The sequence below is a fragment of the Talpa europaea genome (assembly GCF_964194135.1).
Source record: "Talpa europaea genome assembly, chromosome: 5".
NCBI classification, from domain to species: Eukaryota; Metazoa; Chordata; class Mammalia; order Eulipotyphla; family Talpidae; genus Talpa; species Talpa europaea.
Genome location: NC_140071.1, coordinates 130,621,553 through 130,636,627, shown reverse-complemented (window position 1 = coordinate 130,636,627; position 15,075 = coordinate 130,621,553). Strand labels below are relative to the sequence as shown.

Below are 15,075 nucleotides of genomic sequence, written 5' to 3'. Positions count from 1 at the left end.
CCCTTGCGGGCCGGATATCGAACTCATGCTACAGAGGCCTTGGATTGCTTCACAGTATGGTGCTTAACCCCTTGTGCCACTAGGGAGGCCCTATAGTCATAATAATTATTGAGGGCCACAGATAACTTTTGTGTAGGTTACATCTATTGAGGGTAGATATTGTATATTACAGATTAAACAGAATTAACAATTATTTTAAAATAAGCCCACTTAAAATTACATGTAAATATTTTTAATGAAAACTGACTATATAGGACAAAGTTATTTAGTGAAGAGTTGCATTGTTTTTATATTTTTTACAAATCTCTTTGATGTCTGGCTTTCATAGAAGACAGATTTTTATATCTGCTTCTGTATTCAATCTGTTGTGGTAATGTGTTTTCATTAAGTATATGTGAAGAAAATATGGCCTCATGCAGAGTATTTGGAGAGAGGTATTACAATAGCTTTTTCAGGTAATTGTGGATATTATTTGATAGCACACCAACTCTTGTTTCTGTGTAGCTTCTAAAATCGCATTAGTGAACTTTTCATCTTTAGATATGTTAAAATCCATTCACATCAGGTCATGCACTTTGAATGAATTCTTTACCCATGCATAATTTTGTAATATGTATTGGTTATTTGGAAAATACTAGTTCACTGAGTTATGCAGATCTACAAACTGCTGATACCTTTCTTCATACGGTTTTCAAAAGTCAGATTTCACTAATATCACTAGTCTCATCAGAAAATTGTTTTTATTTTAAATGGGTTATATTATTCAAATTAGTGTTTTGTTTTTAATTGAGGAACGTTGTTTTACAATACTTTGTGATTCAGAAGCATAAGATCACACCTCTTCTGATGTTGTTACCACAACATACCCACCAGCGGGGCACCTGCCATCCTCTACCATAGTCCTTTGTGCTCCCCGTGTCACCCCCCCTCCCCCCCACCCCCCAGTTCCCAGACTTTGTTTTCTTCTCTCTCCCTCCCCATCTTGTAGTCTCAATTCCATAGTCAAATTTCGAGTGTTTCTTGTCTGACCCTTTGTTTTGTTTTTCTATATTCCACATATAAGTGTGGCATTTGTCTTTCTCCTTCTGATGTATTTTGCTTAGCATTATCCGCTCCAGTTCCATCCATGGAAAGAGTTCATCTTTTTAATAGCTGAGTAGTATTCCACTGTGCATATATACCACATTTTTCTAATCTACTCCTCTCTTCTAGAGTACTGATGTTGTTTCTGTAACTTGGCCGTTGTAAATAGTGCTGTAGTGAACATAGCATATTAGAAGCTTTTCTTGCTTTCTTTTTGTGGTTGATTTCTACTTGGAATACATTGAGATTAGAGAATATATTTGATATGATTTCAGTGTTTGTGAGTTTATTGACATTTGTGACCCAGCCTGTTGGCCTAGCCTGGAGAATCTTTTGTGTATACTTGAAAAGAATGTATCCTCAGCTTTTTAGGGGTGCCATGTCCACAAATGTCTATTCAGCTGATCTGCTCAAATTTTCTCATTTAAGGCTATTGCTTCCTTATTGATTTTCTGTCTGGTTGACCTATCTATTGTTGAGAGTGGGATTTTCAAGTCTGCTGTTCAAACTATGTCTGAAGTCTGCTATATCAGAATACTGTTGAGTCTGCTTTCAGATTTTATAAGAGTTGCTGTATATATTTTGGTGGTCCTCTGGTGTTGATGAGTGGTATGTTTTCCTGATGTATTGACCCCTTAGTCATTATGGGGTGTCCATCTTTTTCTCTTATTACTCTTTTTATATGGAAGTCTATTTTATTTGATGTAATTGTGGCTGTCCCTGCCTTTTGGGGATTCTCTGTGCTTGTAGGGTTGTTTTCCAACCTTTTACCTTGAGTCTGTGTTTACCTTTGGATCTCAGACACAGCAGAAGGCTGGGTTTTGTTTTCTGATCCAGCAGCTACTCTGTGCCTTTTTACTGATGAATTCGGTCCATTTACATTTAGGGTGATTATTAATATATGAGGATTTGTTGTTGGCATTTTGTCTTTAATTTTCTGGTTCTGTCTAATTCCTTGTTCAATTTTTGTGGATTTTCTTCTCTTTGACTTAGATAGGAGAGCCCTTTCAACATTTCCTGTTAAGGGATATCTGTTGTTACAGACTTGTTCAGCTTCCCATAAGGAAATCTTCAAGTACTGTAAAGCAATCAAGTGTACATTGGTAGGTCAGATACCACCACTATCTGAAAGTAAAACATTCCCGCTTGGTATAATTTGTAAGTTATTTTTGATCCTAGGAGCACTGTGATTATTATATAGAAAAAGTTCTGAGTATACGTAAACTAAAAAAATAACCTATCAAATCATGCTAAATGGAAACGTTCTACTTTTGAAAAGCAGGGAAACCTGTGAAGGTCTACTCAGATTTTAATTTTTACTTGAATGTTTTAAGTTTTATCATCGACAACAAATATAGTTAGTTGTTTTGCTTGAAGTGACAGATTCACTTCATTTTCGAGACAATATCTGCCAAATACCTGAGTATGAATAATTGTCTGCCAGTCATCCTTTCAAGAAAAATGGAAATTCATTAATAATAAAAAGGCACCTAGTTTAACTCACAATTCGAACAATTTCGTAAGTGCTTTTCCCTGTGATAACCATCATGCATTGATATGCAGCAAAAATACTTTATGTATGCTTCCAGTTCTGTCACATGGGATATTAAAAAGATTTATGCTCAAGGGATAAGATTTAATAAAAGTAATCATTTTAATAGCCTCACCAATGATAAGTGAAGCTGTGAGTGTGTGGCAGAAAGAAATACGACCACTACCTGTGTGGATTGAGTAGTTTCGACTTAACTTTGGAATTTCAGCTCGTGGGAATTTTCCCCACCTGTGTTTTGAGCATCCATGCAAATTGCATACAGCAAAAAGGGCAGATAACATCTTATTACTGTAAAGATGGCATTGGCCTCAGAGATGCCTGAAAACATCTTGTGGACTCTTAGAGGCCTGACCACATTTTGAGAACTACTGCCATCGAGTAGATTGACACTTTAAAAACTTATTTATGACATATATTTAAGATGAAAAGATGCTTCTGAAAATGGAATACGAAATTAAACTCAATTTATAGTCCCCACATCTTACAGCATTCTATGCTTTTAGTGATGAATTTGTAATTTCTTTAGTTGCTTGGCATTTAGCAGACTTTGGTCACCTCTGTCAGGATAATAGAAGTGTGTTTTCAAAGGACTTGGCACTAAAACAGAATCACTTATGAATAGAATAATATTAAATGTAAACAGGTTTGGGAGCCTAATTCTTTGGTTTACTAAATTTTAATTTTGAATCCTGTATCTCTAGTACCTGAAGGATGAGGATGATGACCTCGTGTCACCCCCTAACACAGAAGGAAACCAGTGGTATGACTTTCTTCAGAACAGCAGCCACCTTAGAGGTACTCCGTGAGCCAAGCAGATTTCTGGCCAAGTCTGTCTTTATTTGAGAACCATATGTTATCTAAAACCCAACAGCAAGAAAACAAATAGTTTATGACATTGCCATAATAGAAAACACCCTGAAATTAACTGATTGCTTGTTCCTAATTGTTTTTATACTGTTGATTTTGTGTCCTACAAATGGGATGTTGGAAAGAAAACCACTTCTGGTGGGAGAAGTCCATTTTGCCGATTCTCATTCGTTAGCTCCTAGAAGCATGGCGATACGTCATTGTACTCCTTCATTTGTAGTTTTTTTAATGTTATATAAAACCGAACATGTTATACTTGTTATTCTTTTTATTCTCTCTGTATAATACAGTATCACTTTATTCAGCATTATTGGGGATGTGATACAAAATAGCAACCATTAGGAATGTCAAAACTTCACTTCAGAAGAAAATATTTTTATTTATTTATTTATTTATTTATTTATTTTAAAGAAAATATTTTTAAAGCAAGTATTTCTTTGCTTTCGCAAAGAGAAATCTGACGACAATCCAACAACTTCTTAGGTCCTTATCGTAATAGCCACGTACATATGTTCTCCTCCTTCCAAAAAGCCTCCGTGAAGATGAAGCAGCTTAATCTAAATAGATGAAGCATTGACAGTGTGGAGCACAGAGGACAAGCTCTCCATATGCCGGCCTCTCATTGCATTTCCTCACGATACTTCTGACGCTGGGAGGAGGGAGTGTTTTCCCCGACGTTAACCATGTGTCCCGCATGCAGTTCAATTCAGTTATGACGTCCACAGTTGGCGCCGGACTCCATGGGTTTAAGAGCTTAGTCCCTCAAGATGCTCCCACTTCAGGCTTTGGTTGGACACATTGAGTCCCGAATTACCCACATTTCTGCCAGACATGGCTTCAGTCATGGGGCTTCCCACAACTCCTTCTCCCCTTCAGTTTCAATAATTTGCTAAAATGGTTCATGAAAGTCATGGACACACTTAAATTACATTTGCCAGTTTTAAAATAAGGGTGCCATTTGGGAATAGCCAAACCGAAGAGCTGCCTAGGGTAGTTTCGAGGGGAAAAGGGTGCAGAGCTGCCCTCCCCAAGCTCTCTAGCCTCTGAGCACCTCAGTGTGCTCACCAACCCAGAAGCCCTCTGACCTTGTTGTATAGGTTTTGTCTTTTAATGAAATATTCATTAAGTAGGCATGATGGATTAAATCACTGGCCATTGGCGATGGGCTCAGTCTCTAGATTGGGGGATGGGCTAGAAGTTCCAAGCTTTAATTGAGCCTTAGTCTTGCTGGCAACCAGCCCCCATCTGAAGCCATCCATGGACCTGCCAAGAGTTGCCTCATTAAGACAAAAGATGCTCCTATCATTGTTATTACTCAGGAAATTGTAAAGGGTCTTAGGAGCTCTGTGTCAGTAGCAAGGATAAAGATCTAATATCTTTCTGTGATACCAGGGCATCTGTCAGCTGTTGGGGACCGAAAAGTGAACATGATTAAAATCCATTTTACCCAGCAGTGCTGGGACATGAGGTGCTGTGAGGGAGGGAAGCCTGCAGGGCGCTGTGGAAGAGGAGGGGCCTGGGTAGACTTGGGTTTGATTCACAGATTTAGATTCTTTGTCCTTTACACACTGGGCAACTGCCTAAACCTCGGCCTCATTCTCCCCCCCCCCCCATCTGTAAATTAGAACATAGGATGCTTACTTTGTACAGCTATTGTAAGCATTAGTAATAGCAGATATAGAAAGAATCTGGCATCATTGGTGTCAGTAAATGCTAAATTACGTTATTACTTTCTACTGCTAAGTAGCCTTTTCAAAAGTAAAGAATTTATTTTCATAGCACTGTTTTTGTTTTTAGGGTCATGCTCTCCCCAAATAACACTGTTTTTGTCCCTCCATTGTGGTAGGGGATAGAGAAGAATGAACTTTATTTCATTGTATGTCTTATGATTCATAAATCATCCCTTTCTTCTTATAGCCAACAGACACGTACCATTGGATTTGGGTGGGGAAAAGGAGAATTTAGAACAATAAACTGCTAAGTTGTTCTGAGCGTGCTGGCAGCAGGGCGGGGGGTGATAAAGGCAGAGACCACAGTCAGTGTTGGTGAGGCCGTGTGAGGAATAATGAAGTGGTGGGGAGGATTCACCCTTAGACCAGCTGTGCAGCCGGGCTCGGACAGTAGATTATTTTCTCCTAATCATATGGTCTGTTATAGCTTTTGTTGTTGCTTCTGTTTTTGTTTGAAACCAGAAAGTCCTTTGCTGTTTCCTTATTATCCTCGAAAATCATTGCATTTTGTGAAAAGAAAGATGGAGAACATTATTGATCAGTGTTTGCAAAAGCCAGCAGTAAGTATAAAAGAAATGCATGTCTTTCTGTAGGAGTAAAAATATAATATCTACACTCTGTTACTCGCCTATGTAAATAGTCATAGTTCTTAAGGTGAAACATATGAAAATAAATGCACACATTCAGTTGCTTTTGATTAACAAAAGTGGCAGTTTCATGTGGTTCATCCTAATATTTCCTCTTTCTGTTAGTTTCTTACATACATAAAAAATTAAATATAAAGATTATTGACATTGGTGGCCTCCAGTATTTTATTTGTTACCAGATCAGTGTAAATACCTTCATATAGAGCGCACGTGTCAATGTGCCTCATTTGCTCCTGAGAGTGGGTGGTTGATGCTGTGAGACTGGTGGGTGGCTCTTCACCTGCCATGACCTCATCACCAGGGTCTTTTCAGCTCAGAATTTTCTCTTTTCCTTACTGTCATGACTGTTGTGAAAGTTTCTTATGTGAATGGTTGGGTGATAGAGGTGATTTTTACTAGCTTTGAATAGCAAGTCACTTTCTGTAGACTCTCTCTGTAAAATGCTCTAATTATTTTTTTAAATCTTATTTTATTTAGGATGTAATTGGAAAATCAATGAATCAAGCAATCTGTATTCCCTTATATAGAGATGCTAGAAGGTAATTCTTTACTTTTTGGGTGGTGTAATTCAGGAGCCAATTTAAATTTTTCTTACCTTTTTTTCTTTTGTTTTAGTGAGGACACAACCCGTAGATTGTTCAAATTTCCTTTTCTGTAAGTGTGTTTCTCTCTCTCTCATGAATATACAAGTTTATTCCATACAATGATAGTGAAATAGCATGTTTTGACATTGTTTTATTTCCCTAGGTGGAATAATAAGACTTCAAATCTGCATTATCTTCTTTTTACTATTTTAGAAGATTCACTTTACAAAATGTGCATTTTAAGGAGACATACTGATATTTCCCAGTAAGTATTGATGTGAAATTTAAATCAAAGAGATAAGGTTTTTTTTTTTTTTTTAAACTAGCGCATACAACTTTTCTTTCTCTACATTTCAAGTTTTAGTTACACTACCTTGTAACTTCAGGCTTGTCATTTAGCTGTTCTTAGTCTTAAGTTTTCACATTGTTAAGTTAGTGCCAAACTAGGAAGCTGTGCAATCCCTTCTAATTCTTGATGATTAATTTTGTGTTGCTCTATGGCTTCTACAGGTAGGATTTTTTTTAGGGTGAGGGAAAATACAGCAGTCAAAACACTCAGTATAATAGTTCATGAACTCTAGAGGTGTGAAACTGTACTTTGAGTTCCTATTAGAAAAGATTTTTAGCTCAGGTTAAATGTGACTTTCATTCAACAAGAGCTTATACCTTTACTTTAGAAACTCAGAAGGAGAATCCAATGGAAGTATTCTTTTGAGAATCCAAAATAAACGTTCTGAATGATAAAGATTAAATCATTCAGAATGCCATTAGTATCTTAAATTATTTTACTTGTTTTTTTTTTGTGGTACATATATACCATGGAATATTACTCAGCATTCAAAAAAGATAAACACATGCAATTTGCAGCAACATGGATGGCGCTGGAAGGATCATGCTCAGCGAAATAAACCAAAAAGAAAAAGAAAAATACTGGATGGTCTCACTCATAGCAGGAATCTAGAAAACTTAAATAAGGGACCAGGAAAATGAATAACTATAAGAAAGTGAAAATCAAAATCAACAAAAAACTATGAACCAGAGACACTTTTAGGGGGGCGGGGGCGGGAGGGGAGGGATTGGGGTCAGAATGGGGGGGCTGCAATTGTATGGGGAATATAACAACAAAATTTATAAAAAAATAAATAAATAAATCAAAGTAATTGCTAAAAAAAAAACAAGTATCTTAAATTATTTTAAATCTAAATTTGAAGGAATCTTTTTGGATCCAAGTTATAGCAAAAAAGAAATAATTTGATAATTCTTAATGTCCTTAATTTTTTATCTAGCTACTTTGGTGACTCTGAGATTTCAATCTAGTTGTAATTTTGATGTGAGATTTAACTATCTAGGTGTTTAAATGAGTTATCAGTATTCAAGAGTGAGCGTAATGGTATTTTGATCCAGGATTTGGTGTTTAAGTAAATGTACTAACCCTAACAATTGTGTTCCTTCGAGCATGTAGACTATTGGCTGTCCAAGTCGTTCCACAAAGTCTCTTTTTCTCCCCTTCTTTCTTTAAGATCTGTAAGTAATGGACTAATTGCTATTAAATTTGGGAGCTTCACATATGCCACAACTGAAAAAGTGAGAAGAAGGTAAGTCTTAAATCTCGTATGGATGAGATGTCTACGTCAGTGTATATGTGTAGTAAATGCATCTACAGGAATATGGTTAGACCCAGTTATGATGATGATCTACCAGGAGACCTTTGTCATCTGCAGCATCTGGGCAGGGTTGGGTACACATTTTAAACTTAGAGAATTATTTGACTTAAAACCTTATGCCCTATAGGAATTTTAGGTAGCATGGTTTCCTGTAATTAACACTTTTGCGCTCCCTGTCTGCTAAGAATCTTAGCTAATGTTGGTGCAGGGAGCAGACAGCTGACATTCTTATTTGACCAGCAGAAATGTGAGGTGGGATTCTCATAGCTATGGGATTTTCTCAGGGTTCAAAAGGGTAACATGACCTAAGTCACCTTTGAGGCTTTACTGGGGAAAGAACTGGCACTGATCAGAGACTGATCCTTTTTCTCACTCTCTTTTCCCTATGTAAAAGACGTTCTTTATGACAATATCTTAGAGGTTGTTGTGACTTTTCATAGGTAAATCTTATTTTTGCTGTTCATTTTGGTTAGTTCTGTTTATTCACTGATTTACTGAGTCATCCTTAAGGCTTGACCTTTGATGTCAAAAGCTTTGTGGAACTGTGATTTCACAGCGTTTTTATCACGATTACCTATTTTTAGGGTCTAGTTATGTTTATGAATAATCAGTGCAGTAGGCACCCATGGTTGTAGTGCAAACTAATGCAGCATTTCAAGCATTATGGTACAGGCTGCCACTTGATTTTTTTTTTAATTAAGTTTTTTGCTTGTTACCACTGTCATGTTATGCATACAGTATTTTCTAAATAATCATGATCCTTTTTGGTATAACAAAACTTATTTCAATTCTAGCACCTATAGTTGTTTAGATGCACAGTTTTATGATGATGAAACTGTAACGGTAGTTCTTAAAGACACTGTAGGACGTGAAGGAAGAGATAGACTCTTGGTCCAGCTGCCATTGTCTTTGGTGTATAACAGTGAAGATTGTGCGGAATATCAGTTCACCGGGACTTACTCTACAAGGTAACTTACTTTTTAAAAAGTAAGATCATTTTTTGGATATAATACTTTTTTGTAATAGTTTCTGATGTAAATGTTTTTTTAAATGTATTTTTACATTCAAGATTTTTAGGTATACTGGATGATGGGTATCTAGTTACAGAAGATAACCATAAAGTCAGCAGAGCAGAAATATTTTTATTTTAAAATAAAATAAAAACTTGCTTCAAGGCCTCCCTGGTGGTGCAGGGAGTTAAGACACAACCTATGAAGCTATCCGCAGCCACTGCAGCACAAGTTCGATCCCTGGCCAGGGAGCTACCCACATGGCACAGCAGACCTCTCCTATCTCGCCTGCTGCTCCCCTCAGCAGTATATTTCACTCAGTGTGCCTGTTCTGCTCCCCACTCTTATCTCTGGTGAATCCTCTCACCATCACACCTCTGGCCTGTATCCCAGTGCTTGTATGCATATATAAATAAATCTTAAAAAAAAAAAAATACTTTCTTCAACACTCCTCTGTCCCTTGATGAGTAAGTCAAGAAGCAGTCGCTGGAATAGGCGGGGAATTATTTGGAGTGAAGAGTGGGACTTCTGTTAGCTCTGGTTTTTGAGGGTAGCATTCACCCCAGTTTTTAGTAGAGTTAATTATTTTAGATTCGCCATCAGTGTTTTCTTCCCAGAATTAGGGCCTCGGTAGCCCCCTGGGATGGACACGGGCAGTGCTAAGAGATGGCTTTGCCAGACTGAGATGTAAGTAGGTCTCTTTGATTTAAAAGTGTGTCCATCCGCTTTCCCTTAAAGGGAATGAGAAATCTTAGATGATGTGCTGCCTACTTGAGATTGCAGTATTTACATCGAATGTAGCATCACAGCTGGTGAGATTATGTTAGATGTGGGAATGTTGGGAGAAATTGGATGCATGGTTGACCCTGATTCCACCCCAGGAAAACCACCTGGGAGACGACCCTCTTTTCACTCCCTGTTGGTGTCCCCCAGGCTGGATGAACAATGCAGTGCTATCCCCACACGCACCCTGCATTTCGAGAAGCACTGGAGGTTACTGGAGAGCATGAAGGCACAGTATGTTGCTGGCAATGGTTTTCGAAAAGTGTCCTGTGTGGTAAGTACAGAGTGTTCTCTAACTAAGCGTAGCAGGAGGAAGTGACTTGAGATCTATAAGGTCCTTTCAGGGCAAACATCTTGTCAGGTATACCTTTCATTGGTTATGGGCACATGGCGGCCTTAGCTATAAAGTTCTCTTGTTCTGAGGAAACTGATGAAGCAAGGAACAGTTCTAGATTTTAATCATGAAATTGTCACTGTTGTGTGTGGAAATTTCCTTATGCAAAATGAAGGCTGAGTTCAGTGACTTCGTTTTAAATTATTAGGATTATAACTGAGCTATGAAATCCTTTTTCCTTCAAACTTCTGATTTTTAATTCCTCCCATATAAGGTATTGCAGCCATTCATTTAAAAATTCCTTATATGGCCTTTTCTTCTTCAGTTAAGCTCAAATCTCCGTCATGTGAGAGTGTTTGAAATGGACATAGATGACGAGTGGGAGCTGGACGAGTCCTCCGATGAAGAGGAGGAGGCCGGCAACAAGCCCGTGAAGATCAAGGAAGAGGTGCTGTCTGAGTCAGAGGCCGAGAGCCAGCAAGCCGGGGCTGCTGATTCAGCTCCAGAGATAGTCATCAAAGTGGAGAAGGTCGAGCCCGAGCTGGGCTCATGACCCTTCTGTATGTTCCCATCATGCCGGGCGGGGCGCGGGAAGGGGGCAAGGGTGTCTTGGACCATTTTGAATTTTTTTGCGTGTAAAGCAAAGAAATAAATAGCAATCTTATTTCTTCTTTTTCTGCTTCATCTTTTCAGTCTCTAGTCCTGTTTTTGCTAAAATTTCTTTTTAATATTGTGTGCACAACTCGTGTTTAAAGGAAACACAAATTGAATGTGAAGGAAAAGTTCTCTTTTCTGTCAAAAGGGTGTTTATCAGGAATCATTTCCACATCAGGAAAGATTGCATTTAAGTAGTCATCACTGGAAGCTTTAATGCATTTAGTCTTTTATAAAAACACATTTATTCCTGTTTTTACAACTTCCCTTCTAGTTCATTTCGGGTCTCCAGAATGCCTTCAAATTGTTTTCAACATAAATTATACTATTTATCCTAATCCTAAGTGAGCCAAAAGATCAGTGCTATCCATGCCCTAAGTGGGGACACCATTGCTTGACACCTCCATGGTTGTCTTTTCTCATTTCGTTGCTGTATTTGAACTCTGAAGACTTTAAATCAGTGCTGAGCTGTGCCTTTCCCTCCGCTCAGTGCTGGCCGCGGACGCAGGTGCCCGGCTGTGGGGCTGACTCCTTGTGAACATGAGAGAGATGGCGCAACTGAGCACAGCTGAGCACAGAGCAGATGTGCTCTATGGATTGCTTAATGCTCGTGGCTGCAGTGGGATAATTTCCTCATGTGACTTTCAAAGAGTTTCCATTTTAGGTATGAATTCTGCCAGTTCGCTGATAATCTTTTCAAAATTTTAAATCAAAAAAAGTTAAATAAATTTTAAATCTCCTCAGTCTTTTGAAAGACATACTATACCCAGGTGGGCAGGCTGCTGTAGGCTGCTGAGTCCTGTGTCTGTGTCTTTATTGGGGAGCTGTCACACTTGGGTTTGAGATGCCTCATCTTTTGATACGTGAGGTGCTTCCGCCAGACTGATTCTTATGTTTTGAAGGGGAACCCAAAAGAAGTAGCTGTCATGGGCATGAGCTTGGCGTTTAGAACTGATCTGCAGGAGCCTGTGCATGCTGGCCTGCAGTTTTGCACGTATACCCTTTACGTGATTAAGATATAATTTAGGTAAACGTTGAAGGTTGGCCAGTGTTCATGGCACAGTGCAGGATGACTCGAATTAACTTTTGTGAGCAAGAAAGGTGGACTCTCAGCTTTACAGAGAAAGTACAGGTTGTAGGTACGTAGAGTACTTCAGAGCGAACACATTGGACAAATTTACCTCATAACATTTAAATAACTGATGGGTTTTAAGGACAAAGAATTACAGCTTGTTCTGGAATGAATTACATTGTCACAAGCAGCCAGTGGAGGCGGGCTACTGGGGCGTCTCAGAACAGCTCTGCAGAGAAGGGGTTGCTACCCACATTTTACAGAAAAGAAAAAAAAAATTCAGGGTGGTTTGATGGGTACCCCAAGTGGTGTTTGGGAAGCCATAGTGCCCCCTAGTGCCTGGGAAATCTAATGTTAGCCAGAGCTGACCAGCGTGGAAGGCAGCCCAGCCCTAGAGCCAGGTCAGCAGAGCTGAGCCACTGGGGTGAGGGGGAACCATGTCCTACAGCTGAAGCTACGTGGGTTTTTGAGGGTGCTGTGTGGGAACACGTCAGTCCAGTGTTGCCAGGCAGTCCTCTGCCAGGCCTAGGAGGGTCACCCCAGAGAGGGAGATGGCTGGAGAGGATCCCCATCAGGAGAGGGTCTCCTTGGCTTGCTGGTTGCAGGATGGTCGGAAGCGCCTGTAGAGGGCAGCAGTGTGCTTGCTTGGCTGTTAGGGCCAGAGGCTGCTTCCCGCTGCTGGGCCTGGTGCAGGAAGAACTTGGGCTTCCCACTCTGGACAGCAAGGAAGACCCACTGCGGGAGAACAGGCCGAGGCTGTGGATGCAGCACCGTCACGTGCATTCTGGCAGAGACTCCAAAGCAGGCAGAGGACAGGAAAGGTTGGTCGTGGAATCATCGTCTCAGGACATGCTCAGTCATGGGTGTGGGGAAGCCAGAGGTGGGCTGGTTGGAATTGGGGTGTCCTGTGTGACTGGCTCAGGGTGTACATTGGGCTTTCTCTGATCGATTCTAAGTTGGAAATGGGGCCAAAAGTTAAGGAAGTGGCCAGTTAACGATCAAGTCCCGGCCACTTGGGGTCAGTTGTGCAGGGGTTAGTCCTGATGGCTAGAGATAGCCATCTGATATCACAAGAGTGACAGGTAGGCGGCTGGCCTCCTGGGTGGGCTGTGGTAGGAAAGGAGTTGGTTCCCTGGCAGGCGGCGGGCTATGGCCAGTGGGCTGTTCTATATGCGGCCATTATCCATTTGTATATTCACGCTCTCGCTCTGCTCTCGCCATCTTGAAATTCTTGACAAGGGGCCCTAGATTTTCATTTTGCGCTGGAACTTTCAGATGACGCAGCCATTTCTGGGTTCAGCTTTGGAGGCTTCTCTGTGGCTTTGGGCGGTAAACTGATGTAGCAACAGTTTTTCAAACTTTTATTTGAACAGGAGGTTGTGCTGTCACCAAGGATGTGGCCTCCTTGAGGAAGCCAGGTTCAAACACCCAGGAAAAAACGAGAACGTCCTCAGGGCCTTGTCCGTGGGTCTCTTTCCTTCTCCAGCCTACAGCTTCTCTGTGGCGATTTCCCCTCTCCGTGTGGCCAGGGCCTCTGGCCAGTGTGGCTAGTCAGTGAGCATGTGCTGACCTTGGATCAAAACTAGCTGATGTTGCTAATTCAGATCCTGCTCATTTTTAAAAGAGAACTTTTGGCCTACTTTTGAAATAAAGATTTGCACAGCACAATGCACAGGTGCAAAAGCTTTGTGTTGAGGAGGCAAATGGAATCCTGAGAGCAATGCCTTCAGGGGCTTCATCAGCCCCACCTTATACACAACCTTCACCTTTAAAGTGTAAACTGGAATGCCAGTGCATTCTGTGCTGTTGGTGAAAGTGACCTCCTCCAGGCCACCATTCGTAGGCTTAACCTTGTGAAAGCATCCTGAAGTACTCAAAAGCAAGAAAATGGAGTCTTTTCACCCAAATTTGCTCATTTTGGTTCACTGTGAAAAAAGCAGCCTGGGTTTTCCAGCCCTTGTGCTGAAGCCCTGAGGCTTTCCTGTACTTGTGTTCATCTGGCCCTGAGGACACTTAGCCCGAGTGGGTTTCCCCTACTGTAACAGGGTGGTCCATCCTGCTTCCTTCCTCAGTCTCTTCTGCAGCTTCTCCTCTTCCTGCTCAGCTCCACCCTCCCTTGGGTGGGGCAAGGGAACCTCCCCCTTTCCTGGGACCACCCTGTTACACTACGGCCCCAGCTTCCTGCCTTCCCTCCCATGACCCCTACCTCTGCCATCTCCTCTCTCTCTCTCTCTCTCTCTCTCTCTCTCTCACACACACACACACACACACACACACACACACATACACACCAGCCTCGTTGGGACAGTCCCTTCTCCCCCACCTCTGTCCCAAATGGGGACTCTGGGGCAGAGTCCTGCCTCGCAGTAGTTATGAGACCTTAACCAGGTTACTGAACCTCCATTTTCCCCACCTGTGAAATGGGTAGAGTGATCCTGCCCGGCAGGGGGTGCAGGTGAGGGCTTACAGAGGTGATATGCGTGGAAGGGGATTCACTCCTCAGTTCAGATCCACACTCAGTAATTCAGCTCTTGTCATGCTCACCTGCTTGCCACAACTCATCTTTGTGGTTGCATTTTCCTTCAATTCAGAGAAAATGTCCCCATTTAAGTGTCCCCTCAGACATCAGCTCTGACTTTGAACAACTCTCGGAGAATGAACTCCAAACTCTTGCAGAATGAACACTTTCCTCCAGTGAGGATTTCAAGAGAATTTATCACAAGGGCTGTTGGCAGTTGCCAAGTTGGTCTTTCTCAAACTGTCAGAAAGTAATAATATGGCCAGGAGCAGACGCTTAGCCTCCCGAGGCGGCCATATGCAAGGGGGAGGCGCTGGTTGGCACTTCCACTTCTGAAGGGTCATTTTGGAAAAAACTCCTTTGCTTGGAAGTCAGACCTCTAGAGCAGAGTGTAGGAAAATGAACTCAAGAAACCGTCCTGAAGAACAGCCAACAGACAGCTTCCTCCCTCCCCGTCTCCTGCCTGGCTGGGCAGATGGTGGGTTCCCGGTGCTGGCTCCACTCCCTGTCCCTTGTGGGCTCCCCCAAGTAGCCTGGAAAGAAGCAGCTGAGAGGGCTCCATAAGATCAGGAATTTT

General features: G+C 41.1%; 1 protein-coding gene across 2 annotated transcripts in view; it reads left to right on the top strand.

The window, feature by feature from the left end:
* Positions 1-10,826, top strand: part of ANAPC4 (anaphase promoting complex subunit 4) — a gene marked incomplete at its 5' end in the record, with an annotated part of 32,949 nt that extends 22,123 nt beyond the window's left edge. For both annotated transcript variants that reach the window (XM_084232896.1, XM_084232895.1), the window contains 9 exons: positions 3,337-3,430; positions 5,695-5,792; positions 6,357-6,418; positions 6,495-6,533; positions 6,627-6,728; positions 7,984-8,058; positions 8,922-9,095; positions 10,071-10,194; positions 10,580-10,826. In XM_084232896.1, the coding sequence (XP_084089022.1) occupies positions 3,337-3,430; positions 5,695-5,792; positions 6,357-6,418; positions 6,495-6,533; positions 6,627-6,728; positions 7,984-8,058; positions 8,922-9,095; positions 10,071-10,194; positions 10,580-10,807 (996 nt within the window). In that variant the 3' untranslated portion in view covers positions 10,808-10,826. The remainder of the gene's footprint in view (positions 1-3,336; positions 3,431-5,694; positions 5,793-6,356; positions 6,419-6,494; positions 6,534-6,626; positions 6,729-7,983; positions 8,059-8,921; positions 9,096-10,070; positions 10,195-10,579) is intronic.
* Positions 10,827-15,075: the final 4,249 nt, after the last annotated feature.